A 26,879-nucleotide genomic window follows, 5' to 3' on the forward strand; every position below is an offset into this window, starting at 1 on the left:
AGCCGCGGTTTCTGGGCAGCGGCAGCAGCGGCAGCAGCGGCACAGGGCAGTGGGTGGGAGCCACCGGAGCAGGTGATTAAAGCCGTACGAAATGTCTGTCTGCACGCCGGAGCGGACACACCTAATTATCCAGCCGGAGTCGGGCGGCAGGGAGGAGCGGCCCCGGCGCAATCACGTAATCAGGTGTAACGCGGGGCCAGGCCTGGCGCGGGTGGTAATTAAGAGATGGGAAAGCCAGGATTGCAACGGCTGCGGGCAGGGGTGGGTAGCGGGCAAGGGTCTGGCAGGAAACCCAACTCAAAGCAACGAATCCAGTTCAATCCAACTCAAGCCAATACAGTGAATCCACCTCAATCTAACCCAACTCAACCTAACCAACACAGCTCAACCTGATCCAGTTCAATCCAACCTAACTCGTACCAACCCAATCCAACTCAGTCCAACCTAACTTTCACCAACCCAAACCAACTACACTCATTCTTGAGTCTGGAGACCTCTGGCTTCTTTGGGACTCCTCATTTGGTGAGCTCCAAGATAGGGAGTTCACATCCCTGTGCCAAGATGCTGGCCCAGGCACCGCGTCCCCAAACCCAACCTGCTTCTGGCAAACACCTCTGCTGCCAGCACGACGCCAGCACGCTCTTGCAAAGCCTGGAACTGATTTGTGTTCTCGGGTGTGATGACAGCACACCCCACCCTGGCCACAGGCACTGCTGAGGCACCGTTGCATGAGCCTCAAACGAGGTCCGCTGAGCAGCAGTGGCAGTGAGAGGCGATGCTAGGATGCCAAAGGCAGGCGACGCTGGAAAAGGCGTCTGCAGGGCGGCAGGGGTGGCCAGCTCCACCTCTTGCAGCACAGCCAAAGCCATCAACCCACGCTGCCACTCCCCGAGCGGGTCCGGCAGGTCAGGAGTGCCCCGGGGAGCCGGTGAATGCCGCGTCGCCCTGCCTGCACCCGTCACCTGGCGTCCACAGCACCGCTGCAGGGACCCCACACCCATACCTCCCACCCTGGTCCAGCCGCCCCAGCCAGTTGGGAAGCGGCCGGGCTTGCCCAGGAACGCTGCTTGCATCAGCCCCAGCCCAGCTGGCACAGCTTGCAGGCAGGTACGTGATGTGCTGTGCCATGCCATGCCAGCAGGCAGCACGCCGAGGTCAGACCCTGGCAGAGACACTGTGGGGATAAGGGCATCAGATGCAGCAGGGATAAAGGCATCCCTGACACTCTGCGTCCTCCAGGAATGGTGCACAGGGAGCATTCACAGCAGGCAATGACTGCACAGGAGCCACTCCAGTTTCTCAACATTTCAGCCCTGGCATGCTGCAAGTGCCCTGTCCCTGGCATGGTGACAAACCCCAGCTACCTGGCATGGTAGTGGGCAGGAGGGGACAGAGGAGGACATCCCCTCCCTGTCTTCTCCATGGTTTAGTTTTTTTGTTTGGTTTTTGGGTTTTTTTTCTGGTATCAAAGCTCTCCAGAACAAAGTACACACTCTACCTCTTCAAACCCACCACCATCTGTCCATCCGTCTGAGCGCCGAAGCCACAGCCCTGCCGCTCAGAGCGACCGCCTCCGAGCAGATGGTGCCAGGGGAAGGACAAGCCGCTGCCACCATGCAAGGCCTTCGCCGGCTGCGGGTCACCACGGCTCCATCGTCAGTTCCTGACCCCTCCATCCTCCCCCGGCAGGGTAATTACCCACCGCGCCGAGCAAACAGCCTGCGCCGGGTCATTGTCCTGCACACCAACAAAGGGCAGCCGACGGCGGAACCTCCTGACCCCTGCCAGCCCCTGCTGACCCCTGCCACCCTTTGCTGACCCCTGCCCTCTGCCAAAAGAGCAATAAATCATAGCAAGGGGACAGGATGGGCTGGCGGAAGGGGACAGGGATGGGGACTCCTTTCACCACTGCCACCAAATGGGTAGACCCCACGCACCTAAGCAATGAACTCCAGCTGCTCTGTAGCCCACTCGAATCAGTGAGGTGGGGATACTCCTCCCTGGCAAAGGGGACTTGTCCTTGCTGTCCTTAGGGACAGGTACGCCGTCCACATGTGCTCTCAGGCAAGGCAGCAGGGTGAAAGATGCTTCTCCCCCACCGCCAGCACCCTCGGTCACAGCCTATTAATGGGGAATTTCATGGGTGGGGTATGGTGGGGCCTGGCCAGGGAGCATGCTGGAACCATCTGCTCACAGGACCTGGGGCTGTTCAGCCACCTTGACCTCGGTGTGGCGAGCAGTTCAGAGGAGCAGATGTTGCTCCCTCCCCCCAGGGCCACAGGTGTGTCACCTCCTGGTCTCAGCACCACCGAGAGTCCCTGACAACTTGTGGTAGACTCTTGAACCAAGCTGGGGACAAAACTAGGCTGAGAGTGAAGGCATAAAGACCTGTCAAACTCACTGCATGAGTGATACCTCCCCAAAGATGAGTCTCTGAGGGGGATTTAAGCATAGGGCAGAGGATATCTGCTCCCTATTGGCACCTCAGGCACCACTGCCACCTCAAGCAGGATGGCACTGTGTGCCAATTCTAGCATTGGACAGTGGGATTTGGAGAGTTGGCTGTGGCTATCTCCCAGCCTGCCGAGCTCATGCCCTGCAAAACACCACACAAAGCTTGGCTGTACCACCACACATACGTGGCATGGCACAGCACAGCACGGGAGCAAAGGTGGCTCTCCAGCAGCAGATCCGGGCTGGATCCAGCCTGGTTTCCTGCAGGTTGCCGGGAGTGGCTATCACCGGTGTCTTTGGGACTGATTAAAATTCATTCTGCATGATTTAGGACCTAATCTGGGTGAAACTCCACAGCGCTTTATTAATAGCACATTAGCGGGTAATTCATGCATTGGGATGAAAAATCAGCCTGTGTTTGCTCCAGGAGCAGGGAGTGGGACACGGTTTGGGGAGGGGGACACACACACACAAAACATGCACAGGGAGGAGGTGGGGGCACCCCACTCGCTCAGCCTCCCGCACCTCCCCATCGCTGCATCCCGGCGAGGCAGCAGCCCTTCTGACAACTGCCACCACTCATTAATCTTGACGAGTTTTCTGCTGAATATTCTTCCACGGGCTTTCAAACCGTTCACTAATTGCAATTAATCACTTACCGAAACAGATGTCAGGAACAATGGAATTGGGAAGTCTGGAGGCTTGATAAAGCTGTCAGAGGAGCGCGCTCGTGTGGCGGCGGGTGCCAAAAGGCGCCGGCAACACCTTCCCCCTGCCATGTGCTGAAGGGGACCTGGTGACCCCCCCATTGCCTGCGTGGCATCTGTCTGCCCTAGGGAAGGGGTGTAAGGGGCTCTGCATCCCCAGTAGCTACCGGTGTGATGAGATGGGACATGGGTACGGGGTTTTGGTGCTGTGCCAGTACCTGCACCTGCGGGGATGCCACAGATACCATGCGGCGTGGCTTCACCCTGGCACTCGGAAGGCTTGGTCTCTCCTCTCCCTTTGCAAAGACGCAGAGGAGCCTTGTCGGGGTGTCACGTCCGCCGTGCCTCGCGCAGGCGACGGCACGTTCCCTGTCCCTGCCAGACGCTGCTTTAGCACCAGCAGGGATCCACCAGCCTTCCCCGGCGGGCGCCGCGCTGTTTACCCATCACACATGAAAGGTGCCGAGCTGACAGCTCTGGAGACGGGAGGGAGAGAGCTCCTGGAGACATTGACGGGGCCGCCTTCATCTCCTACCCTTTAAGACTCCAAAGGCCATCCCGTAGGTGACCTCAGCAGGGGGTAGCCCTGAGCTTCTGCTCCCCGGGGAAGGATAACGGACATGGTTTATTGGTGACCTGGTAGTGCTGGGTTAATGGCTGGACTTGATGATCTTAAAAGCTCTCTTCAAACTAAACCGATTCGGTGATTCTCTGACTCTAACGGGCCTGCAGCTTCACCAGCTGGGGCTCTGAACACCGCGGCAGTCCCCCGGCATGGGAGCATCCCTTAAGAACAAGGCTTGAGGGCAGGTTGTGAAAGGCAGGACTTTCCCAATCCCCCCACGAGGCTACACAGCCTGAGGGCATCAAGTGCAATTAGCCCCAAGTCCCTCAACCACAGCAGGGACACGGTGGGTGACACCAGCACTGCGACACTGCCACAGGGACACACATGCCTCCCTAGCAGGCATTGCCCTGGGGACTAGAGTATCTTTCCAGGGCTGGCACGGTGCGAGCCGAGCCTGAGGCTTGTGACCGGTGCGGCCCCAACACATGTTCCAATAAATATTCCGCACAGACACCGTTCCATATGTATGATCCGGTGGGGTGATGATTTTTCCACTGATCACTGGAAGTGACAGCTGTGCAGAGAGCAGGAGAAACAAAGGCACCGACTGCTCTCCCCGTTACACTCCGCTAGCGACATGATGGTGTGACACAGAGCGGCAGCATCTGGTGGCGCAGGGACCAACAACCGGGATGGGACGCCTGTAGCGCTGGGCACAAAGGCGTGGCAGTGGGGATGAGGTAGAAACGGGGATAGGGTGGCAATGGTGTAGCAATAGAGTGGCAAAAGGTTGACAGTGGGGAAACACTGTCCACGGGGATGGGATGGCAACGGGAACAGGGTGACAATAAGGATGGAGTAGCAATGGGAACAGAGTGGACATAAATATGATGTGGTCATGGGGACAGGGTGGCCATGGGAATAGGATGGCAATAAGGATAGGGTATCAAGTGGAACAGGATGGAAAGAAGGATGAGGTGAATATGGGGACAGAATGGCCATGGGGTGATCATGGAGACAAGATAGCAATAAGAATGGGGTAAGAAGGGAACAGAGTGGAAAGAAGGATGGGATGGCCATGGAGATGGGGTGAAAATGAGGATGGGGTGGCAAAGGGGATAGGGTGGTAAAGAGGATGGAGTGGAAGTGGGGTGGAAATAAGGTCAGGGTGGCCATGAAAATAGGGTAGCAACAATGATGGAGTGGAAACAAGACCAGGGTGCTCACAGAGGTGGCTTCCATCTGCCCTGACATGGCCAAAGCGCTGGGTACCAGGGAACACCAACCATCAGGACAAGGTACCAAGGAACAGTGGGTCATCAGGACAGGCTACCAAGGAGCACTCAGCCATTGGGATGGGGTATCAGGGAGCACCCAAACATGGGGACAGGGTAGCAGGGCGCAAACCAGGGAGCACCCAGCCACGAGGACAGGGTATCAGGGAGCACCCAGCCATTGCAGCACCTGGCCCAGGCATGGTCAATATTTGCATTTGATTTGCAGGCGTCTCCTCCCCACAGATAGCGGCAGGGCCACGGCACGTAGAGGAGGGAGAAGCGCTGGGCTGGGTTAATTATTAGTGAACATGTAAATTCCCCCCTACATGAGCTAACAATAAACACCACGATTTTCGGGGAGATAAACAGGGCTTTAAGTTTCCAGCAGCCTTTACTGGTGTAAAAATAAGCGTCCCTTATTTATTTAGCTCCTTTGAGAAACCACATCAGTCCCCAAACACAGTCTTTTACTGTCAAGCTACAGTAGAAGCCTTTATAGGCGGCGAAGATCCTGACAGCTACCCCTAGCACAACCATCTTTTATTCATGCTCATAATACAAACTCTATTGCCTCAGAAACAAAAGGATTTAACCCGTTGCTGGCCGGGTGGCAGCAGCCAAGTGCAGGTCTCCACCAGGAGCATGTGGCTGAGATGGCTTTGCTCCGTATGAGGACATCCTACAGGGTTATCACCACCTCCTCCTAGGGACGGCCCCCAGGATAGACCCCCTGCCCCGCTGCTTCAACACATCCAGGGCTGAAATAAAGCCCAAAACAACACACACACCCCCAACCTCGACCCATTAGGCAAAGCCTCCTTGCTCTGCGGCTCCGAATCCCGCACGGAAGCAGCAGTTCCAGGAGTGGTTCGTATTTAATAATGCAATTTATATTCCACTCTCCACATAAACTATTGTAAAGGCACACTAATGTAAAAATACATCTGGCTTGTCAATAGTTTATCTTCTGGATCTGCATCTAAATCCCTGGGCATTCTTGACTTATGGCTGCACCAGTGTCTAATGAATAAAAAGGTGCAAATTATAGGGCCTTGCTTTAATGCTCATCATAAAATTAGATGATAGTTGCAAAAGCTGCATTCTCCTGCCCACAGCGCAGCGATGGTAAGCTATAAATAAAGTGTATTTAATGTATCCCAGCGCTGCACAGAGCCAGGAAACAGTATGTTACTGCACAGCCTTCAATGGATCCGCCACCAGTTCAATGAAGTGATAACTGATCCATCATGTGAATTTATGTTAACTGTCTGCTCGCAAAGTCACGGCCCCAGCACTGTAAATAGCCGACAATCCTTCCAGCCCAGCCTGCCTGCCAATAAACCTGTCACCAGCAGTCCCGGGAGCAGCCACCTTAGGACACCGCAGACAAACCACTATGCTCTTGGGTTTCCTCTTGGGTTTTCCGTCCATTTCTTGTCTGTATGGCTCATTGCTGCTGGGTTTTGGTTTACCTGTAGCTGTGTTGGGCACCTGGGAGTCCACACCTTAAGTATTTGGCTTAGTTTTGGGCCACTCAATCCAAGAAGAACATTGAGGTCCTGGAGTGTGTCCAGAGAAGGGCAGTGAAGATGGTGAAGGGTCTGCAGAAGGAGAGAAGGGTCTAAAGAATTTGAAAGGAGCAGCTGAAAGAACTACAATTGGTCAGCCTGGAGAAAAGAAGACTGAGGGCAGACCTCCTCATTCCCTACCTCTCCCTAAAAAGGGTTAGAAGCAGAGGAGGGGTGAGATCCCTTTTCCTAAGTGGTGGGACAAGAGGGAACAGGCTCAAATTACTCCAGGAGTGGTTTAGGTTGGACATGAGGAACAGTGTCTTCTCCAAAAGAGCTGTCGAGGCCTGCAGCAGGTTGCCCAGGGCAGTGGTGGAGTCCCCATCCCTGGAGGGGTTTCAAAGCCATGGAGATATGGTGCTGAGGGACACGGTTTAGTGGTGACGTGTCAGTGCTGGGTTAACAGTTGGACTCAATGATCTTGAAGGTCTTCTTCAATGCAAACAATTCTGTGACTCTGTGAGTCCTTCACCACCACCTCCAGGGCTTTGCAAGCCCATGCAATGGTTTTCCACTTCCCTGGAGCTGTCACATCAGAGATGTGGAATGCTCAGATGGGATTCAGGTGGCTGGCAGGAGCATTGGTAGAATGGATCCTGTTCAGGCAACAGGCACATGCTGGTGGCAGGGGACAGGGTCAAAGTGGAGTCCTCCTGGCTTGTGAGTGGCGATGCAGAGCCAAAAGACCATGTGCATGGAGGGTTAGAAAGACTAACTGCACTGTGCCTGGGAATCATCCCTCTTTGGCAGAGCTGTGTGTCCCCGCAATGGCATCTGGGAAGACGTCCTCAGGAAGAATACATGCCTAGGAAGAAGAAGCCCCTAGAAAGATGTGGGCCCCAGGAAGGAGGCGTGCCTGAGAAGGAGATATGCTCAGCAAGATGTGGTCCTTGTAAAGGAGATGTTCCCTGGAAGCAGATGTCTTTGGGAAGGAGATATCCCTAGGAAGGAAACAGGCTGAGATGTCCCAGTGAAGGAGATGCTCCCAGAAAGGTGTCCCCAGGATGCAGATGTGTTCATGAAGGAGATGTCCCCAGGAAGATGTGTTTCCTAGGAAGAAGATGTGCCTGAGAAGGAGATGACCCTGGGAAGACGTTGTTTCTAGAAAGGAGTTTTTGCCAGGAAGATGTCCCCAGGATGCAGATGCCATTGGGAAGATGTCTGCGGGAAGTACACATTCCTGGGAAAATGTCCCAGGAAGGTGTCACCTGCAGGGAGATGTCCCCAGAAAGATGTCTCCAGGAAGAAGACATCCTTGGGAAGGAGACATCCCCTGTTCAAACAGCCCAAAGCCAGGGAGATCAACCCTCCATGCCCAGCCTGCAGCTGGGTATGCAGGACCAGACTCCAGCTGATGAGGACCAGGGAATGGCTGTGGGGACACAACCACCCTTGGGGAGCCCAGGAGGAAGCCGAGGACCCCAATCTGGTGGGAAGCAGCATTTGCCATCACCCCGCTCTCATTAAGGCAGTGCCAAGCAGTCCCTAATAATAGCAACAGTAAATTCTCCTAACCAATTCGGGTCCATTTCTATAAATAATGTAGAATCTTTTTTATTTACTGACAGGTTGTAAAAGTATCAGCGAGAATAATGTGAAATCAGGCGCTGCTGAATAATTCATGGCAGCAGCTCGGCGCTCCCCGGCCCCCTGCTCCCCCGGCCCTGGCGTTTACACCACAGCACCTTGCACCCGGGTTTATCTCATAAAGCCCAGGACTAACGACCTGCCACTAATTCTTTATCAACCAGGGCTTTGGCAGTCAGGAACTAGAAATAAAAATAACCCTGGGTGCACCCTATTAAAAATGTGTGGGTCTGTGTGCTCGCCTCCGCAACGAGCTGGTGATCCCAGGAATGCTCAGCACCTGGAGGCAATTCCCTCCAGCCTCCAGAGACCCTCCAAAAATTACTATTAATTAGCAGCACCTGCAGCTTTGTACTGGCATCATGAGGTAGTGAGAGCAGGGAGGGTGGCATGATCCTGCTAGGACATAGGCACATTGGTAGGACTCCTGGGGATGCTGGCACAATGGAGAAACCAATAGGACCCATGAGAATGATGGCAGGACCTATAGGGCCACCAGCAGCACCCACAGGGACACTGACAGGAACCATGGGGACACCACCAGGATCCATGCAGGTGATGGCAGGAACTATGGGAACATCAGCAGGACTCAAAGGGATAATGGCAGGACCCAAGGAAACGATGGCAGGGCCTATGGGAACACCAGCAAAGCCTATGAAGATGACAGCAGGACTTAGAGAGACGATGGCAGGATCCATAGGGACAATGACAGGAGGTTCACTGTCCTTATACCCCCCTCAGCGATGCTAGCTTGGAGCAGCCAACCCTCACTGAGGGCAGACGAATTAAATTTGGGCTGAAAGCCCAGCTTGCTGGGGCAGCTAATCCCTGTAACAACCTGATCCGGTGTCCCTCATCCCTCTGAGAGTGATGTGGCCAGCGGGACCCCCCCTCTCTGCAGCTCCCCTCCCCAGAACAATACCTCTCCGTCGCTGTTTTGATGTGCAGCACAAAGCCGGGAGAGCTTTCCATGTAACATGATAAAAGCAAGTCCCCAGCCAGCACAATTATTTGATAATTCTCCCTTAACACCCATCAAATTAAAGCAATGTCCAAGGGCTGCCTGAAGTGGCACTGATAGGTATTAAACTTTAATGAGATTTAATGGCACTGCCCTACTTTTTAAGCGCTCGGGTCCTGCGTTTATGAACATTTAATTTCCCAGGCCCTGACCTCTTTTCTTTTTTTTTCCCTTTTCCTTTTCCCCTCCCTGGCTCCCCCCTCCCCCCAGTGCCCCCCCCCCCCCCCCCCTTCTTTTTGCCCACCCGCCCAGCTGGTTTCTGTTAGCCCTGACCTGGGATGCTCGGGATGCTCAGCCCTTTGGAAATCTCCAGGGTGAGATGTTGACTCTAGCACGGAGCCCAGACAGAGAAGGGAGGGGGAACCCAGGGAAGGAAAGAGGGAGGGAAGGAGGCAGTAGGGGGGCAGATATGATTCACCAGCCAAATTTATGGAACGACTTAATTAATTTGCTCCTGGATGACACCACACCGTGGGTTAGGCTGGTCTGACAGTTCCTATCCTGCTGCTCACTTTGCAAGTGGGTTTGGTTAAGTACCCTCTAAAATCACTGCTGCAAAACTGCAGTGACAGGAAAAATCTGGGGGTGTTATACCCCAAACACCCCCAGGGACCAGATACAACCTACTGATGCAGTTTGTTGCTGCCCTCTAGTGTGTGTGGGACAGGCCAGCCCCTGCTGTCACTTGTCCCCACATGTCCCCTGGGCCACACAGGATGCTGTATCTCAAGCAGAGATGGCTGCTGAAATGTTCAGAACACTGGGGTGCAGAGGAGCACCCCACTCTGGAACCCTGCCAGCTCCCCAAAATCCCATTAATGGGGCTGCAATATGGGCACCAGGGCACACAGAACCAGTTAGCACCATGTATCACCTCCTGCTCTGTGGCACGGCCCTGGTGGGATGCAATATGCCACATTTTCCACTGCACTGGGATGCAAAAAGAATCGGGGTACCCAGGCTGGCACAAAAGGGGCTGCTGGCATGGATGCCACCATTGCTCACCCCATGGCACAAGACACAAGCTCAGGGTTTAAAAGAGGTTTGGATGAGGAGCTCAGGGACATGCATAACAGTTGTGTGGAGGGAGATGTTAGGTTATGGTAGGACTTGATGATCATAAGCCCTTTTCCAACCAGGCGATTCTATGATCAAATCACAGGTTGAGGAAATCAAAGGTTGGGGAAACTGAGGCAGGCACTTTTCTGCACTGAGAATATCCCTCTCCCACTTCCTAAAAGCCTCCCCCAGCACCCACTCCAAGCACTGTGAGCCCAGTTGCAGGAATGCAAAGGCAGGGCAATAAAAAGAAGCCTTATCAAGCCCCAGCAGAGCCAACAGCCCACATTGAGGCGGGGAGGAGGAAGAAAGAAAGGGAAAGAAAAAAAAAAAAAAGAAGCCAGAACCCAAGCCAACCCTTAACCCTGAGATCACTTATCATTCAGGCTGCATCACGCATCTTGAAAGTGCAGACACAAAAATGTAATGTCATAACATTCGCAGTTCAATAACCTTTGCTTCAACGAGATGGCTTGAACTGTCAGAGGAGCTGGAAGGTAAATATTTCAGCACACAGGCGCTGAATGCAAAGGCATGGGGAGGGTTTGGTGGGGGGGGTGGGGGAGGGAGGGGGTCAACCTTAGCTTCCCCAGCTCGCCTCGACACGTCCACATATCCCCCAGCCGTAAATCCCAGGCGGCACTAGGGAAAGGCCGCGGCACGGATGAAATACGAGCAGATATAAAGCCAGACACCTTTATTGTTCAGCAAAGTCTTCCAACAAGTTATGAACCCGCAGCTTGACCCTAAAACCCATCATCTTGTTATATGGGGGAAACAAAGCTGGGGCTGGAAGCTGGGGCTGGACCAGGGCAGGGTGAGCAAAACCCATCCTGACTCCTCCACAGAGAATCACAGAACCATTAAGGTTGGAAAAGGCCTCTGAGATCATCAAGTGCAGCCATTAACCCAACACCACCAGGTGCACTAAGCCATGTCCCAAAGTGGCAAGTCTACAGGTTATTTGAACCCCCTCCAGGGATGGTGACTCTACCAACCTCTCTGGGCAGCCTGCTCGAATGCCTGACCACAGTTCCAGTAAAGAAAGTTTTCCTAATATCCAACCTAAACCTCTCCTGGTGCAAATTGAGAACATTTCCTCTCGACCTATCACTAGTTACTTGGGAGAAGAGACTGACACGATGCTCACAGGGGATGCTGGGGTGCAATTCATCCCCTAGCCACATCTCCCATGCTCCAGAGAAGCTCTGGCTGTCCCTGGAGAGCAAATCCAAAGTTAGCCCCTTCCAAGGACCCTCCTTGACAGGTTACAGGAGTGCAAAATGCCTCCAGACATGACTTTAGTGACTAAGACCCCAGCAAACTCTGTGCCAAGTTAATGATAGTGCTGCTGTATTGTGCCAAGATGAAAGGAAAGAAGATGCATAGTTAGAGCCTCAGTGGGAGCAAACATGCACCCAACAGTGCCAGAAAGCCTTGGGAAGGTGCTGGCACCAGGATCCTATATGTCCTAGAGGGTTACACAGTACAGCAAGGCACAGTAGGTAACCAACGGGGTTGTATGGTACAGCCTTGCACACAGCAGCAGTGTCCTACGTGGCCAAGAGGGTTGCATGGCATGGCACAGCAGGCAGCAGAAGTGCCCTGTGTGTCCAAGGGGACTGCATGGCACAGTATGGCACAGTGGGTATCCAAAGACATTGTACAGCATGGCACAGTGGGCTGCAGCCATGCCCTCTGTGTCCAAGAGGGCTGCACAGCACAGCACAGCAAGTAGCAGCAGTGCCATGCAGCTTGCACAGCCTGTGCATGACACCTGTTGCACGGACCCCATCCCAGCCCAACCACATGACACAGCACGGCACAGCCGGGCACAGCCGGTGACACCTGCCTGCAGCTGGGCTTGCTCTACCATGGGACTTTGCCAACCCCTGGCAGGGCTCCACACCCCAAATTTGGGGAGCAGCAGGGCCGCAATACACGGGTGCTTCAGGGACGACACAGCACCCCACTGGCAGGTCCCAGGGGACAAGGTCAAGCAGCCAAATACCAAGCCCTGGCATCACCCCGTGCTAAGGGTGGCGAAGGGGGCACGGCTGTGGCGAGGAACAGTTAAACGGTCCCCACCCGTAGCGGGGCGTGCGGCAACAGGCACCGTCGCACCCTCCCCGAAACACCTGCTGAGGAAGGCAGCGCTGGCACAGGGCGAGCGCCCGGAGCGAGCGGGAGGAGGAGGAGGAGGAGCAGCCGCGGCGGGGAGCGCGCCAGGGCCCGCAGCAAGAAGCGGCATGTCTGCAGCTTGGCAGCACAACAGAGAGCAGGTGACAAGCGCGCCGGCGGTCGCTTTATTACAGGAAGCCAGCACGCAAGCATCTGACGCCGCGCTGCCAAGGGAAAACAAAACACCCCCTCGCCATTAACCTCCTCTCCCCAGGCGTGGGGCTCCCTGCTTGCTCGGGGTGCCCCATTGTGAACCCCGCTGCACAGGCAAAGGGAAGGGATCGCCCCGCTCCGCTGGCATCGCCCGTGAGCTGTGAGGGCCGAGCGGATCCCCAGGGAGGAAAAACCCACATGTGCGTTGAGTGCACAAACACTGCTCCTCAGCAAACACTCTCGGAGACAACAAAACGAGCCAGCCCTGCTCCTGCCTGCCCTGCTCCTCTGACACAGCAGTTAGAGGCCAGCATTAATATTTCAGTATCACGGTCTCTAGAGAAGGGAAATCAAATAAAAACACTGGCACTGCCAGCACCACTGCAAGCTCCTGCACTCCAACAGCCTCAAACCCTGCCAGGTGGGTGCATGGCAGTGAGGGACAGTGGGGCATCAATACCATAAGGAGAGCCTCCTTCCTGGTCAAATGGATGTGAGGAAGGAGGTGACAAGCAAATGGTGAGCCAAGTGGTAAGCAAGCAGTAAACAAATGGCAATCAAGGGGCAAACACCAAGCGAAAATCAAGCAAAAAACAAGCAGCAAGGAAGCATCAAGAAAACAGCAGGAACCAAGAGGCAAGCAAGCAGGCAAAGAGCAGCAGTGATGCTCCTGACAGCTCAGTAAGCCTGAAGGGTTCAGAGGGATCTGACCCCACAAATGACCATGGCCTGGAGGGGGCTCATAGAGCTCCTCACTCTCCCAGCCCTGCTTGCAATGCTGCAGGGTGCTGGGGGGCACAAACACACACACAGCCTGCCTCCCCCCTCCCAGGAGTTCACCCTGAGTCCTGCATGCTTGCTTGCGCACTAAGAGGCAGCATCGACACAGCAAAGAGGATTTACTGCTCAAGGCAAGGGGCTTTAGAGGCAATAACTTTCCCTCCTCTTGACTTAAATGGATTTTAAACTTCAAAAAGGATAGAGGGGGCATGCTGCCAAGCAGCCGACCCCGCGGGTGCCAGGGGTGGGTGTCAAAGGGGGGGGGGGGCTGCTAGCCCAGCAGGGGACAACGGCCAAGGTAGATAAGGGCCATGGGGGGCCACGCTGCCCGCTCTTGCAGAAGGGCCTGTGATAAGGCAGCTGCCGTTATCAGCGGGGGAGTGCTGGGGCGCGCTTCCTCCCGCGCCGCGGTGCAACCGCCAGCAGGCAGTGGGGTGCTGGGATGGTGGAGGGGACACCGGCTGGCCCCGTGGCCAAGCAGCCAGGGCAGCGTGGCACGAGGCACAGCAAGGGCCATTTCAAGGGCAATCCCCCTGGCAGCTTGCCCAGCTGGCCGCGGTTTGCCAAGCTCTGTCCCAGCTGTCCCTTCCTGGATGAGATCTGGGGCTTGGTGGTGCTGCTCTTTGCCCCCCTATTCGTGCCCAGGCCTCCCCAGGGGCAGCCACCACCCTGTAGATGAGTGAAACACCTGGGGACACAAGGTGGGTGTCCCCACCTGGACCCAAGGTCAGAGGCAGGCAACGGCTGTTTCCTCACACCATGACGCCAAACCTTGCAGCCGTGGCTGGCACCAGTGCCGCAGGGACAGAGGTGTGACCCATGGCACCATGCCCTTCGATGTGGGGTGGCCCTGCACCTATCTGGAGCATGGCCACAAACCCCCTGGGCACAGCTCCCCCCACGCCCTAGACCTCAACCTCCCACAGGCTGCGTGGCCAGACGCCAAGGTGAGGAGCAGCGTCTGGGGGGGGGGGGGTGGTGCGGTGGAAGGAGCAGAAAAGCGGAGATTAAAAATAGCACCCCCCCCATCCTCCTCGAGCTGCCCCCCAACCTGCAGCCCCGACCCAGACGCTGGCAACGTCAGGAAGTGATAAACTGTTCCGTGTCCTGCGGCACCCCCGCACACCCCCCTCCCAGCACCTGGCCCCCCGCCAAAGCCACTGTCTCGGCTGTAACGCTCCCTGCCCTGCAGCCAACACACACCCCCCACCCCCACCCCCCCGCCTCCAGCGCGCCCGCGCCAGCACGCGCCCGCGGGGACGGGCACGCGCGTGTGCTGGCGGGCACGCGCCCCCAGCACGGGGCGAGCGGAGCAGCGCTCAGCGCCCACGGCTCAGCGGCAGCGGCTCCCCGCGACCCCCCCTGGGCTTGTGCAAGGCATGCAACCAGCGTGTGCGAAGGCAGCCCCCCCCCGCCAGGCCCTGCCCGGGTCGTGCCGTGCCGTGCCACCGCTCACCCTCGTCACACCCAGCACGTCCCCAGCAGGTTACACAAACAGGGCGGCCGAGCACCCGGGAGCGCACCCGCGGCCCGGCGCACGCTGCTGGCGGGGGGCACACCCACAAACCACACCGCCGCACCCCCGCGCTGGCAAGGGCCCACGCACAGGCCTGCGCCTGCAGGAAGAGGTTCTGCCTTCCCGCTGCCTGTTCTCTCCACGAACCCCCTCTGTGGGTCCCGTTCCTGGCCCAGTAGGCACCCACATGTGTGGGTACTCACCGTGCCACGGGCTCTCTACGATGGAGGAGTAGGAAGAGAGCTGAGCACTCACCCTGTTGCTCCAAGGGCTGGCAGCAGGCACTTGCCCAAGGTTCAGGGACAATAGCCAAGTGCTGGCACCAATTCCACCAAGCAGTCACTCAGAGACCGCACAACACAGGGCATGAGTGCGGCAAGGTGAACCACCAAGCCTTGGGGCAAAGGGCAAGGCAGGGGTGGAAGAGGGGGGATGGAGCAGAACGATAAACATGGTGGCAGATGAGGAACCAGGCCAGGGCTGTGGCATCACTTGATGTGGTGCCAGGCTCCCCCTGTCAGGCAGCAGGGCTTGGTTGGCAACATGGTGGGTTCCCAGGTGTCCAAAACCACACATAATACATGGGCGGCCTGCTCAGGAGTGGGTAAACTGAGGCACAGCCCTGCCATTCAGGGAACACACAGGCTGCAAGGTGAGAAGACATGCCAAGGCTGGTGCCACCAGCAGAGCCATCAGCATGACCTTGTGTCCTCCCATGCCCAGCCAGCCCACAAGTTGGGCTCTCCTGCAAGAAACGACCTGTGGCAATGTGGCAGGTGGGGACCTGGCACCTCAGTCAATAGCAGGCCCTGCGTCCACGGCCTGTCCAGCCCCCAGCTGTATCCTCAACTCCAGGGCAAGCCCCTACCCCCTTATGCTGTGGAGTTCCCCAGCCACCACACAACAGGGTCCCTCAGGCCCAGGGCAACCACCACCCCTCACACAATGGGGTTGTCCAAGACAAAGATTACCTCAGTTCCCAAAGTGATGGTGCCCCTCGAGTCCAAGGTGACCTCCGTGCACTATGCCATGGCATCCCCCAGCTCTAGGGTGACCTCCATGCCCCACATCATGGGGAACTCCAGTCGCAGAGCAACCTCTGGCCTCCACCACCATGGGATGTCTCAACCCTAGGGTCCCTCATACCATGGGTTTCCTTAGACCTGAGGTAGTATCTGCACAAAAGGACCCCCCAAATCCAGGGTGACCTCTGCCCCCTGCACCATGAGCTTACCTCAAGCCTAGGGCCACTTTTATGCCCCACACAACAGTCTCCCAAGAACAGTGTTCCTCAACACTGGCAAGTCAGGAAGCAATGTGCCATGGGGTCCTCCAATTCCAGGGCGACCTCAATCCTCCACATCTCAGGGTCTCTCAACCCCAGGGTGAGATGTTAACCACACCATAGGGCCTCAGAATGGATAACCTCCATATTCCACCCCATGGGATCTCTAGACCCCACAAGTAACCTCCATCCCCCACATCAAGGGGATCCCACCAACCACCACAGCAACTTTTATGCTTCACAGTATGGAGTCTCCCAATTCCAGGGTGTCCCCTAAAGCCAGGGAAACCCTGTATCATTGGGTGTCCCAGCTCCATCCAGGGTGACCTCCATCCTCCACACCATGAGATGTCTCAACCCCAGGGTGAGTTGTCCACCACACTACCGGACTGTCTCCCAACCACTGGGTGACCTCTGGCCTCCATACCATGGGGTCCCCCGACTCCTGGGTGACCTCCATGTTCCAATCCACAGGGTCTCTCAGCCCCACAATGACCTCCATCCCCTACTCCACAAGGTCCCCCAGCTCCAGGGTGACCTCCATCTTCCAGCCCATGGGGTCTTTCAAACACACAGTGACCTTTATTCCCCACATTTCAGGGACCCCCAACACCAAAGCAACTTCTCAGTCTCACAACTCCAGGGTGTCCCCCAAATCGACAGCGACCTCTGTCCCCCAAGCCATGCAATCTCCAAAGCCCAGGACGACCTCTGCCCTCCACACCATTAAGTCCTCCCACCCTGGAGTGACCTCCCCCGCCCCCCCAACACCCCACGATATCAGCTCCCCAAGTAACAAACAGCAAGGGGCTGAGGTGGGGGTTGTCTACGTGTGGTGGGTCCACACCAGCTTCATCCCATCTCTCAACTCCTCAGTCAAGGACAGGGGAAACCTCGGCGGGAGGAGGGGGGGAGGGGGCGATGTAAGCCCCGGGACGGCGCCTGCTGGGGGTCAACACTCACCCATCGGCCGCACCGTCCAACGCGGGCTGCGCTCCTCCATGGAGGAGCTGAGCCGTGCCGAGCCGAGCCGTATCTTCCACCCCCCCGCTCCGTTCCAAGCCGCTTCCTGCTTCCCTCGGCGCCCGCCCGCCGCCCCGGGAGCCGCACGGCTGGAGCGTGACTCACCGGGGGCCGGGCCGGGCAGGGCAGGGCTCCGATGGGGGCGGTGAAAGGGGGGGGGACAAGACGAGTGATGGGTGGTTGGTACTTACCCCAACAGATAGGCGTCCTCCGTCTCTAGCGACGCATTCAGGGGGGAGGGGACGGAGGGACCTTAGGTCCCTCCGTGGTCCCCCCTCCCTCCCCCTCCCCCCAGATACGACGCGGGAGGTGACAGGGGATGCCTAAAGTTTCTCTGTCCCCTCTCCAGCCTGTGTCAGGCATTGAGGTTAGGGTGGTCTTTTAACACCCCTCAACCCAAAACTACCTCCAAAAAGACTTTGGGACACCCGGAGATAAGGGGTGGTCCCACAACAGCCCCCCCTCTGTGCACCCCTAGTGTTCTGTAGTGGGTTCAGGAATGACGACAGCACTGTCCCACCCAGGCTGGGACCGTGATGGTCACCATGATGGTCACCACCACAATCACCTTGTGGGACAGCACTGCCCCATCCACGCTGGGACCATGGTGGTCACCACCATGATCACCTTGTGGGACAGCACTGCCCCATCCACGCTGGGACCATGGTGGTCACCACCATGATCACCTTGTGGGACAGCACTGTTCCATCCACGCTGGGACCATGGTGGTCACCACCATGATCACCTTGTGGGACAGCACTGCCCCATCCACGCTGGGACCATGGTGGTCACCACCATGATCACCTTGTGGGACAGCACTGTCCCATCCACGCTGGGACCATGGTGGTCACCACAGTGCCATCCTACCATCATCCTCTTGGTTCTGCCCTCATTCAGGTTTGGAGTCACCAGTGAAACAAGCTGGGTAGGGCTCAGCCCACTCGTAGCAAGCAAAAGAAGTTGCCGATCATCCACCGGCCATTAAAGCCACAATGGTCAGTTCCGCATGCTGGACAGGCTTGTCAGGCTCCAACAGCAAGGACCCCAACATTCCCAGGACAGAAGGGAGGTTTCAGTGAGGAATTCCATCCCAGTTCTGCCAGCCATGAACTTGCATCTCTGCAGCAATGCAGATCACAGCAGGGACATCCAGCTGTCCATAAGCAAGCTGCCACACCACCCACTCAAGCCCCTTCCCAGCTCATCCTCACCTCTGCTCCTTCTCCATCCTCCTCCTCATCCCCGGTGCTGCCTGCCACTCCCCCAGCCCTCCTCACCGGCAGCGCCAGTGCTTTTCCACCCCACCCCCCCCTTCCCCATCTCCCTTTTCCCGTTCTATTTTAAATTTTTATTGCATGCTTTTTACAGAATACAGAGGAACAAATGCCCTTATCAGCAATTCTCACAAGGTATAAAGAGACGCTTTTATCTCCCTGCCTTTACTAATCTGGAGCGAGCCAATGCCTGTTAATTTTTTAATTTTCCTAGTGACTGCGTCCGTGGCTCTGTCAGCACCCAGCTGCATGTCCTCCTCGCCCAGTGACCCCACCGTGGGATTGCCACCAAGCCACAGAGCTGCTTCGTACACTGGGAAATCACGCAGAGTTCACCAGCACACCCTGAGATGTGCCACAGGCTGGGAAGCCCCAGAATATGGTGCCACCCCCAGGAATGCCAGCCTGGCTTTGCCTGGCCACGCAGAGCAGGTCTGCATCCTCATACAAGGATGGATTCCTGTGCCAAGACAGCCAGCTGTCACTGTCACCCGCTCTGGCCAAGGTCCCTGCATGGGGACAAGAGGAGCTCACCCTTGTCCCCCCCAGGGAATGGAGGGCAGGCACAGGCTGCCCGCACACCAGGGCTGGGAGCGCCGGCAGCCGGCCACAGTGCACAGATGAGATGTGGCAGGCGTGTAACAAGCCATTAGTCACTGTCACCTTTGCCCGGCAGCCACTGGCAGGGTAATAAATCCCGAGCTGACTCTGGCAGGCCCGTTCCAGGCCACGGCTCCCAGCTTGCCTCCGTGCCGCTGCCGGCTGGGCGGCGAGCAGCTTGCAAATGCATCGTGACCTCCCCAACCCAACCCACGCCGCATCTCTCGGGGGCGGGGGGGGGGGTGTCCCAAACTGAGGCCAAATCCCTGCGGGACTGAGCGATCGCCAGCACAAGCCACTGTGTCCCTAGAAAGTGCCCTAACTCGAGGACATGGGAGGGTCACTAATGCCCCCCTGTCCCTGTCAAGCAGCCTGGCCCATTTTACCGCCCTGGCCCATTTCCCTGCCCTCCTCATTTCCCTGCCCTTCCCAACTCCCTGCCCGCTGCACCTTGCGGTTCCTGTCTCTCCCCAACCCAACGCCAAGAACGGGCACTGGCGGTTGCCGCCAGATCAAAGCAGCCTTGGCGTGGCCGAGCACGGCACGGCGCAGCACGGCACGGCGCACCCGCCAGGAAGGGCTGGCAAACAAGCTGGGCCAGGGAGGCAGGCAGGCGGGAAGCAGGCGTCATACCTCTCCCAAAAAATGCTGCTGCTCCTGACAGACGAGGCAGCCAAGTCCCGGGAGCCGCAGCCCAACCCAGCCTTAGGGGCTCCCCCCAGCAGCTCCCCGGCATGGCCAGCCCAATGCCACAGCTATCCCTCAGCACCTGTCGCCTGAGTCACGGCCCTGAGGACAACGGGCAGCGACTGAGGTCCTGTTGGAGTCACCTCCCGGAGCCCTAGCCTCAAACCAGTGGGCACAAGCGTCCCTGCAGTGGCACATGGGTTATCCAGTGCAGGGGACAGCCCTTGAGGACAGCATCCCCACACCCCCTGGCATCCTGCAGCATCACCTACTTGTGGCTCCAGCTTCCACGCTTTCCACATCCAAAGCTGTCCGCTGGCTGACGTCCTGGGCAGTGCCACCACCTGTCCCCGGGCTCTCCCTGGTGCTGGCCGCTCGGTGCCGGGACTCGCCGACCAGAGGTTTGGTGACAGCTGTCTCCAGGGACGAAGAAGACGCCTGGAAGAGAAGCAGGACAGAGACTCAGTGGCTTTTCCTTCGCCAAGCGTGGCAGTGCCAGAGCACGGCGGCAGGGGTGGGGGGCAGGGGGGGCCGTGGGGCGCACAGACACAGGATGCTTTTGTTTCCCTGTCAGCCGGTGCACGTGGCGGGCGCGGGGAGCTGCCCGCCGGCCCGCGCCGCGGGGCTACAGCTGGATCCGGCCCATGGCTCCCAGCACGGCCAGACAAGAAAGGATGGAGAGGAGGGGGGAGAGGACATGAATCAAAGCGGCGTCCTCTCGCTCGCCGGCGGCAGCTGGCCGGTTGGGCAGCTCCCGATTACTCAACCGGGCACTGTTTACTCGAGATCAACAACCTCCCCCCCGCCTCCATCGCCTTCCATGCCGGGCGGGTGAGCAAAACGTGCCACAAAGATTGCGTCTCGCTCAGTTTGGGGACAATCACCCTCCTTGACCCCCGGCGTCTCCGGGCACTGTTGTGGCCCCGTGTTCATTGTAGCTGTCACCTTCCATGTCAGGCGCGCCCAGGCACACAGCTTGGGCTGTCACCGCTTCTGTTTATCTTTAATAAAGCCACAGTCAGCAACACTACACACATCCTGGCACTGCCACACCATGCTGGGGCAGACACATGAACAATCCAGTCCTGGCTCCAGGAAAGCCCCCAGGATGCTATGCCAACCACAGGCACAGCAGCATGCAGGCAACCTCCCCTCCTGCCAGAGGGGACACCCATAGAGGACACTCTGCTCCCAGTTTGGGGCATTCAGGGTCTCACGACAGGGTGAGGCTTTTACGTTGATCCTGTTTTTCTTGGGGCTGGTGCTCTGGAGGTGGAGAGCCGCAGCGAGATGGATGGTAGGTGGGTTTCTGCTGGGAAGCCCTCGGACTCAATGAGCCACGCACGCGAGCAGCCGTATAGATTTACCGTTCGTTTCCTGGAAAGGTTTAATTTATGGAATCCATATGGCAGCGCCGCACAACCGCGAGCGCTCGGCACATCCCGCGAGTCCTCCAGTGCCACCACGTACCAGATCCAACTGGCGGGGTGCCACCAGCTGCCCCAGCGACGGCGGGATGCTCTTCTCTTTCCCGATGAGTATCAGAAGGTGACCTTCACAGTGGGCAGGGGGAAAGCCCAGGGACCTGTCCCCATACCTGAAAGCTTGGTGTGGGATTCCTGATGGCTGGGCCAGCTCCCTGGGATCCCAGGGGGACACACTGTATCACCACTCCTCATCCCACTCATCAGTGGCATCAGGCAGCAATCTCCTACCTGTGGGCATGGCAATGAGCTGGGGTGCACTTTGATACCCGGAGCAACTAATCATTAATTAGCATTAATCATCCCCCATCACATGTCATGGCAGTATTAGGCAAGACACAGTGAGGGAGCAGCAAGCTGAGCTGCAGTCGTGGTGAGGGAGGCAGATCTTGACAATGGTTACCAAAATGTGCTACCCTCCTTAGCCAGACCCCAACCCACCCATCAGCCTCCCCCAGCAGCTGACGGAGGATGCCAAGATGTAAAAGCACTGGAGATGGGTCCTGCATGCCCAAAGGGAAGCCAGGATCTGTCCTCCACCCCATCACCATCTGTGCCCCCTGGGACCCCCCAGGCGGCAGCCAGAGCCAGCGCAGAGCACTGGCCGCCTCCTTGCTTTAACTTCACCCAGCGCTATCTGTCAGTAAATCATCCCCGGTTACACAGATAAGGAATAATTGATGCAAAGGAGCCATCTGTTTGCGAACATGGAATATCTGCTCAATTAGGAGGGATCTGTCCACCCAGATAAAGCATTGCTACAGCCCCTCAGATGAGGGGAGGGGAAACCTTGCTCCCCATCCATGTCCTCAAAGACTCACCCCCAATTAAGAGGCGAGCGGGTTGATTTGGGTGCTTATTTGCCAAGAAGCACCTTGAAGTGCTTGGGTATGGGCCAGGAGAGAAGGGTGCTCTGCCATCAAGTGTTGAAATTGGAAGGGAGCACTGGCAGTACTCTGAGCATCCCATCATGGAGATGCTTATGTCAGTCATGGGGTCACAGAGATACAGGTCCCCATGAGTAGTGAGAGGACACCGGAGCTGAGGCTCGCCCATTTGTTGCATGAGTGGCTGGCTGCAGAAATGCACTGAGCCTGCGCATGGACAGAGGGACTCTAAGACAAGCCTGTGACAGCTCACAGCAAGCACCGGGGGGGGGGAGCAGGGACATGGGGCATGGCCCCCGGGCAGGGTCCAGGTCTGGGGGAGGTTTGCAGAAAGATGACATCAATGTGACATCGTTATGTGATGTTATTAACAAGGGAAAAATTGAGCTGGCAGGCAGGCAAGGGCTGCAGGCCAGGGGAGATGATGGGCAGGGGTTGGCAGAGCAGCTCTGCAGGTGACAAAAATAAGGGAGAAAAGACTCCAACAGGAGCTGGCATGGATGGCCTCATGGCATGGCACTCCCCCAAGTCTTGCTGTGTGGCATCTGAACCCCAGCAGATCCTTAGCATGAAGGACACAGAGAGCTCAAGCTGGGTTGAAATGTAGTTGGGGGCCTGGAGGGACAGGCAGGGAGAGGCACTGGCAGACCCTGTGTCAGCCATATCCTACACTGTCCAACCTGCCCTTGTCTGGGTGGCTGGGGCAGGCAGCTTCAAGCTAGGGGCCATGATGGTGGCAAGGGCAGGGAACTGTGTCCTTGCATCCATACCTCCCCAGCGAAGGCACATTCCTTCTGCTCCTGTCACCAGGATTAATACCTGTGGTGGTACTCAGCTCATCCCTTGTCCCTGGCTTCAGTGACAGAACAGGAAAGCAAAGGCCCATGGCAACTCTCCAGTGAGGGATCTGGTATGCAGACAGCCACACTGGCATGTTTCCTGTGCCTCCAGGACACCTCAAAATACAGCTTCCCTGTTCCACCTCACCTGCTGCTGGAGCAGACAGCAGAGCAATGCCACCTATGGGCATACAACCCATGGTGATGCCATGGACATGGCAAACCTCCCCACCTCTGCCCCAGCAGCATCCTGCCCTCAAAGGCCCAACCTCCTCCAACCTCCACCCTTCCCAGGTGGCAGCACCTTGGAAAACCGCCTGCCAGGGCACCGGAGGTGGATGAGGTCGCAGTGCTTCACCTCTTGGCTGGCATCACCACGATGGGCACAGAGCCCGGTGAGCACTGGCACAGCTGTGCCAGCAATGGGTTTTGGCACAGTCTGTGTGCAAGCTCTCATGAGTGAGCAAGGGCTGATGTGGGGTGGATGCTCAGCATGGAGGGGCCACAGTCTGCACCTCCCAGGGCATGCAGAAAGCCAGAGGCTTAGCGTGGGGGGAAGAGTACACCCTGGCACCCGGCTGCAAGGCTGGGGGAGCACAAATCCTCCCTGTACCCTCATCTCCCCTTTATCGCCACCACCATATGTTCACCCAGATGGTTTCAGATGCTCTTCCCTCTATGAAGCCTTCACCTTCATCCTCCCAGTGGCCTGAAACCAGAGGGTTTTCCCCCAAAAGAGCTGGTGCAGCAAGGGTTCCCTGCTGGTGGCATGGCACTCCAAGGATCCCTGACACCCTGGTGGGTGCCCTCAGGAGGGGTGGTGGCCAGATCCCTGCCATCTCCGTTGCAGTGTTTAAAGTTTCTCAGTCGTGTTTGCTGGTGGAAAGTTGGAACCTGCAATTACAGCTGTGCAAACCCCTCATTAAAATGGGGAAGGGGGGTGAGGGGGAGGTGGGGGGTAGGAAAAAAAGGGAAAGAAACAAAAATCTCCAGAAAAACACAGTGCTGTTAACTCTTCCCACGCAGGGGATGTGCCAAAACCAGGTGCCAGCCCCCCCTCCCCCGCCCCCCCCCCCGGAAGAAAAACCCTGAATAGGGCCACCAGGACATGTCATAGCATTGACAGCATGTACTGGGTATCAGCCCATCCCTACAGCCATGGGCACCACTGTCCACCCAGATTCTCTCCTCCGGGGTCTCTTCTGATGGTGCATCCCTGAAGCTGGGGGATACCATGACACGGCCCAGGCGCCCGCGTGGGCATGGCTGTGGCTGTGCCAGAGCCGTTTGTCACGGCAGGGTTGCGGTTCCTGCTCGCTCTCCAGCAGCGACACCGTGACGCCTGCTGCAGGAGCCCACACAATATGTTCGCACTCATCTCGCAGCTGCCCCCAGACAGCCCGAGGTGCCGCGCTCCTCCCCGGCGCGGGGGCCGCTGTGTGCCGGCAGAGCCGCGGCACGCCGGCGAGCCCAAGCCGGCACCGGTAATGGGGCACGTAGGGATGGAGTCTGCGGTCAAGGCTGGATGCCACATAGGGCGACGCTGGAAATGCCACCGACACCAGGGACACAACGTTGGAAATGCTGCCAGCACTAGGGTGGAATGTGCTGGTGGCCTCCCTATGCCCAGGCACCCCTGTGCCAGGAGCCTGGGGCACAGTGCGCAGGGGGAGAGGCCTGGCTGTGACCTCCATGTCATCGCAGTCCGCCTTGCACCGCGCCGGCGGAGCAGGTTTGCCGCCACCCACATCATCGGCGCGGCGGAGGAGCGGAAGCGGGTGCAGCACCGCCCTGCTCGCTGCTGCATGGGGGCCCCCAGGAGCCTGTTCCCCGCAGCCACCCCAGCCTGGCCTCGCCTCCTCCAGCGTATCCCCATCCCTGGGGAGCAGCGGGTCCCCACGTCACCCTCCCACCCCGCCGGCGACACCACCTCAGCTGCCGCGGCCACAGCGGCTATGACAGCCAGCTAACGAGCTGCAGGCAGCAATTTGGGTTATATATAGCCCCAAAGTGACTGCATCTAATTGCTCCAACACGCACAGGTCCCGATGTGGGTCTGGGTGCTGGGTGCAGAGGGACGGGGCGAGTGGCATGTGCTTAGCTCCCTCACCCTCGGTTGTCACCCAATGTGACCCCCTCAGACCCCCTCAAGGCTGGCGGGACAAGAGCATCATCCCATGCCATGCCAGCCCTGGGAAGCAGGGTTGTTCTCAACAGCTTTGTGCTGGGGCCATAAGCGGCTTTGGCTAAAGCTGCCGTCCCAGCCCGTCCCAGCCAGGGGCCCTAAGGAGCTTTTGTCCCCTCTCATTAAGGGGTTTCAATCAGGATCAACGGGGGGCAGCACCCCAGCACCCCTTCCACCACAACCCATGGGCTTTGGCCAGATGCTGTGGCAGTCCTGGAATGGAGGGAGGAAGGGAGAGATGGAGGGAGGGATGGAGTAAAAGAGGGAGGGATGGAGGGAGGGAGGGAGGGAGGGAGGGAGGGAGGGAGGGAGAAAAGGAGAGAAGGAGGGAGAAAAGGAGGGAGGAAAGGAGGGAGGCAGGTTGTCTTGCCACCGACCCCCAGCCCTTTGTGGCAGCCCCCATTCCCCTCGCAGCAGCTGCCAGGCGAGGCGACGGCGGGCGCGCAGATGCAGCCAAGGCAGAAGAAAAGGGGGGTGGCGGGTGGAGGGAGGGGGTGGGTGATGCTGATGGTGGGGGTCCCCATGCCGGCGGGGGCGAGGGGGGAGCGAGCAGGAGCCGAAATTGTTTGCCAGCTTCCTCGAGACGGCACAATGGAGGGCGCGCAGGCGGATCCGGGGTCAGGGGTGAGAGCAGCAATAAGTGGTTTATGCCTTTTGTGAAGAGGCTGAACTGACAGCTCGCTGGATTAACAAAGACGTCCTCTGTTCCCGGGCAGGTCATGTGGAAAGCGCTGCGCCGACCCCTGTCACTTCTTTTTTTTGCAAGAACAGACATTTGTTCGCCAGCGAACGGGGAGGTGATGGAGGGGGAGGCAGCCGGGGAGGGGAGGGGGGGGGCACGCAGCCGCTTGCTCCGGGCTTTCCCTGCTCACTCCTGGCTTTCGTTGCTTGCTCTTGGCATTTTTTGCTCGCTCCCGGCTTCCTTCACTCACTCCCAGTTTTTCTTGCCTGTTCTTGGCTTTCCTTGCTTGCTGCTGGCTTTCCCTGCTTGCTCCCAGTGTTCCTCACTTCTGGCCTTCCTTGCTTTCCCTGCTTCCCGCATTCCCTGCTTGCTCCCAGATCTCCTTGCTCGCTCTCAACTTCGCTTGGGTCCCTCTGGGATTAGGGAGCTTCAGTAGCCCCCATCACACCACATCCCCTCTGTGCCTCAGTTTCCCCATGCTGTGGAATGAGCTATGGCTAGTGGTGATATACAAAGCCTCAGGGGATGGAGGATCCCATGTCACTCTGCTTCAATGTGGAGAACTTCCCATGCTCACCACTCCATCAGCCCAAAGCCAGGCTGGCTGGGCAGGATGGGACCCATGCCCTACACAGTCCCAGAGCATCTCCAGCCCACCACAGGGACACCCAGTTTGCTTCTATCTGCCTGTCCCTGACAGGTTGGGAAAGGTTCCCTCCACCCTCGTTTCAAGGCAGGGCAACTGAGGCAGGTGAGGTTACAAGCACCTCATGCATGCATGAACATCAGGGCTGATAGCAGCGCCTCTGCTGTTGGCATCAAAAGGGGCACAGGCCCTGCAGGGAACAGCCAGGCCTCTCAAATCTGCAAAGATTCCCTGAGGCTGTGCAGCACAGAGCCTTCACCATCATCATTAGACTCCATAGCACTGTTCCACACCAAGACAAATTACTCTGGCTGGATCTGTGACCCCTTGGCCTCAGTGGCTCCTGCAGCTCCCATCTCCCTCTGCCACCATGCCAAAGCTCCAGCATCAGGCCACCACTGCCTGTGTCCCCCCAA

The 26,879-nt window shown here is 57.7% G+C and overlaps 1 protein-coding gene across 2 annotated transcripts in view; it reads right to left on the reverse strand.

The window, feature by feature from the left end:
* The window catches only part of GSE1 (Gse1 coiled-coil protein), a 110,147-nt gene that overhangs the window by 53,991 nt on the left and 29,277 nt on the right, over positions 1-26,879 (reverse strand). For both annotated transcript variants that reach the window (XM_064160078.1, XM_064160079.1), the window contains exon 2: positions 20,013-20,178. In XM_064160078.1, coding sequence (XP_064016148.1) covers positions 20,013-20,178 — 166 coding nt within the window. The remainder of the gene's footprint in view (positions 1-20,012; positions 20,179-26,879) is intronic.

This window comes from Pogoniulus pusillus, chromosome 20, assembly GCF_015220805.1.
Source record: "Pogoniulus pusillus isolate bPogPus1 chromosome 20, bPogPus1.pri, whole genome shotgun sequence".
NCBI classification, from domain to species: domain Eukaryota; kingdom Metazoa; phylum Chordata; class Aves; order Piciformes; family Lybiidae; genus Pogoniulus; species Pogoniulus pusillus.